Raw genomic sequence first — 2,346 nt, forward strand, 5'->3', positions numbered from 1 at the left:
GAACCAAGAGAAAGAAAAAAAATAAAAATAAATGTATCAACTTTACAATAGTTAGATCAAGGACCACCAACTAGCTGATAAAACCCACCACCCACCACCTCCTTAGAGAAAAATTATAGGAAAAGTGCCTCATTAAAACCTTACCATAGATATATTAATTATTAAAATATAAAATATCAAAATTACTTTATAATAACATCAATAGTCAATAATAACATGAAAAAAGAATAAAATTGTATATTAACTAGATATAATACACACACATTGCACATGCATTGTACGAATTTATATTTCATAGAGAATATTTTATAAGAAAATTCAAAAAAATATGAAACTTTACTATATTATAAATGTATAAAGAACATGTAAAAAAGTGATTTAGAGGGTTTCAAAATTTATTATTATGTGCCACAACATGACATTTATTACACTGAATAATTACTTATTAGTTAATTATGAGAAAAGGGAAAAAAAAGGAGGAACATTTTTTTAGGGAGATTCATTGCCCTAGCTTATAGAAGGAGTCATTGGTGAGGGCTTGAAAAACTTCCACTCTCAGCACTAAAATTAGAGACTTCAACACTCCCATCACTGGTGTTTTTCCCATTATATCCCATTTTTTCATTCTTCACATTCTTTGCATCCTTAATCTGAAAGATGCGGTACACAGCCCAGTTTGCCATCTGCAGTTTGAGTAATAAAGTTCAGTAATCAAATACTAGTGATGAATACCACAAAAGGAAACAAATTTGATAATGATCATACCTACAAACCGACCAACTATTCTCACGATAATTTAAAAGACATTAGCAAAAATGTTTTATGAACACCCTCTTGAAAACACTTCCTGTTATTGGTTTACTTTTTAAAAAGTAAATACATTTGTCACACTTTTTAAAAAATGTGTTAGGTTTTAAAGAAATAAACCAATCATACAGAGTGTGTTTGAGAGAGCGTTCAAAAGTGTGTGTCGAAAGAAGTTTCCTTACTCTAAATCTCTGCTCAATTTTGATGATAATGAAAATGGCTAGTTTTTTAAACAGGGTAGGCCTAACTTTACCCTAAAATCTCTGCTTATGGGTGATGATTGCTCTATCCTTTATAAGGTTTGTATCTCTAGTCAATGTGGAACCTTAACAGTCGATATGTCAAATTTATATTCTTTAATTACCTTAGATGGGTTAGTTATTAACGCAAGACGAAACTCATGCATCACCCATTTGGTCTTCCTAGCATAATCTCCTTGCACTTCCCAAAAATTAAGGGTGTTTCTCTTCCCAATCACCTCATTGTTTGTAGGGATAGAAACATCTTTCCCTTTTTCTATAACTCTCCACTGGCCATTCCCAACAACTCTCATATCAAGGTTTTGAAGGTCACGACCCATGGTGTTATGGAAGAAGCACTTACGCCCATTAAAAATCTTTCCATCTGATAACACAAAAGAAATTCAAAACATCATTTGGGTTCGATTCCACTTTAAAAAACACAAACATTCATGGGACATGAAATTTATTCTTTTATTTTTGTGACATGACACAATTATTTTCATATTTTGGGTTAATACAAAAGCCATAAAATATTAAGAGTGTGTTTGGTTTATCCATTGGGAAACCTTTCAGTAGGTTTAAATCAATTCTTGATGAAGATATTGATGTTTGAGAGTTATTTTGGAGAACTGATTTTATACGCCAAATCAATTCAGGTAGAAGCTAGAAAGAGTAGTTTATACACTAAACAAAATTAATTAATCTTACAACTGAATTTCACATTACCCAACAAAAAAAATACATTTTCATACATTTATCAAACATAAATCACTTAGATTTCAAATAACTTTTACTACTATCAATTTTATCAAAATATCGATTGTGACAAACTCTAATTTAAAACACACACTAAAGTGCGCATGGAACAGTGAAAGAAATAAAAGACTTTTAAAAAAATTCACCAACCTCCTCCTGGCAGACCCCATGGCTCAGTCTGAAACACATCAAAATTTGGAATGATTTCAACAGGAAGAGGTTGAGAAAAGACCCTCCTCTTCAGGTAGAAATCCACAAGAACTTCATCAATGGGATCAAATCTATACCCAGGTAGCAACCTAATAGCTCCATCCTTGTCCTCGTAAGTCATGATTAGGTCTTCCATCTCAAAGGGGCTTGTATGAACTTTTTGGCTGAATCAATGTCGAAACTTATGTGGTTAGGATACCACTTTATAGCCACAAGACATGCAATGTCATATATTGGTGTCACATTCTCTCTCCCATAAATAGCACTGCCAAATTAGCTTTAACCCGTGGGTCAACTCAATTTACCCCAGCATAATTTTTTTTAGTAGTTA

The 2,346-nt window shown here is 32.2% G+C and overlaps 1 protein-coding gene across 1 annotated transcript; it reads right to left on the reverse strand.

The window, feature by feature from the left end:
- Positions 1-524: 524 nt before the first annotated feature.
- On the reverse strand, positions 525-2,136 carry LOC130719105 (NAC domain-containing protein 83-like). The gene is made up of 3 exons (XM_057569748.1): positions 1,956-2,136; positions 1,172-1,431; positions 525-683 (listed from the first exon to the last, which is right to left on the reverse strand). The coding sequence occupies exons 1-3, from the start codon at positions 2,134-2,136 to the stop codon at positions 525-527; spliced, it is 600 nt and encodes a 199-aa protein (XP_057425731.1).
- Between the last annotated feature and the right edge of the window lie 210 nt (positions 2,137-2,346).

The sequence above is a fragment of the Lotus japonicus genome, chromosome 5 (assembly GCF_012489685.1).
Source record: "Lotus japonicus ecotype B-129 chromosome 5, LjGifu_v1.2".
NCBI lineage: Eukaryota > Viridiplantae > Streptophyta > Magnoliopsida > Fabales > Fabaceae > Lotus > Lotus japonicus.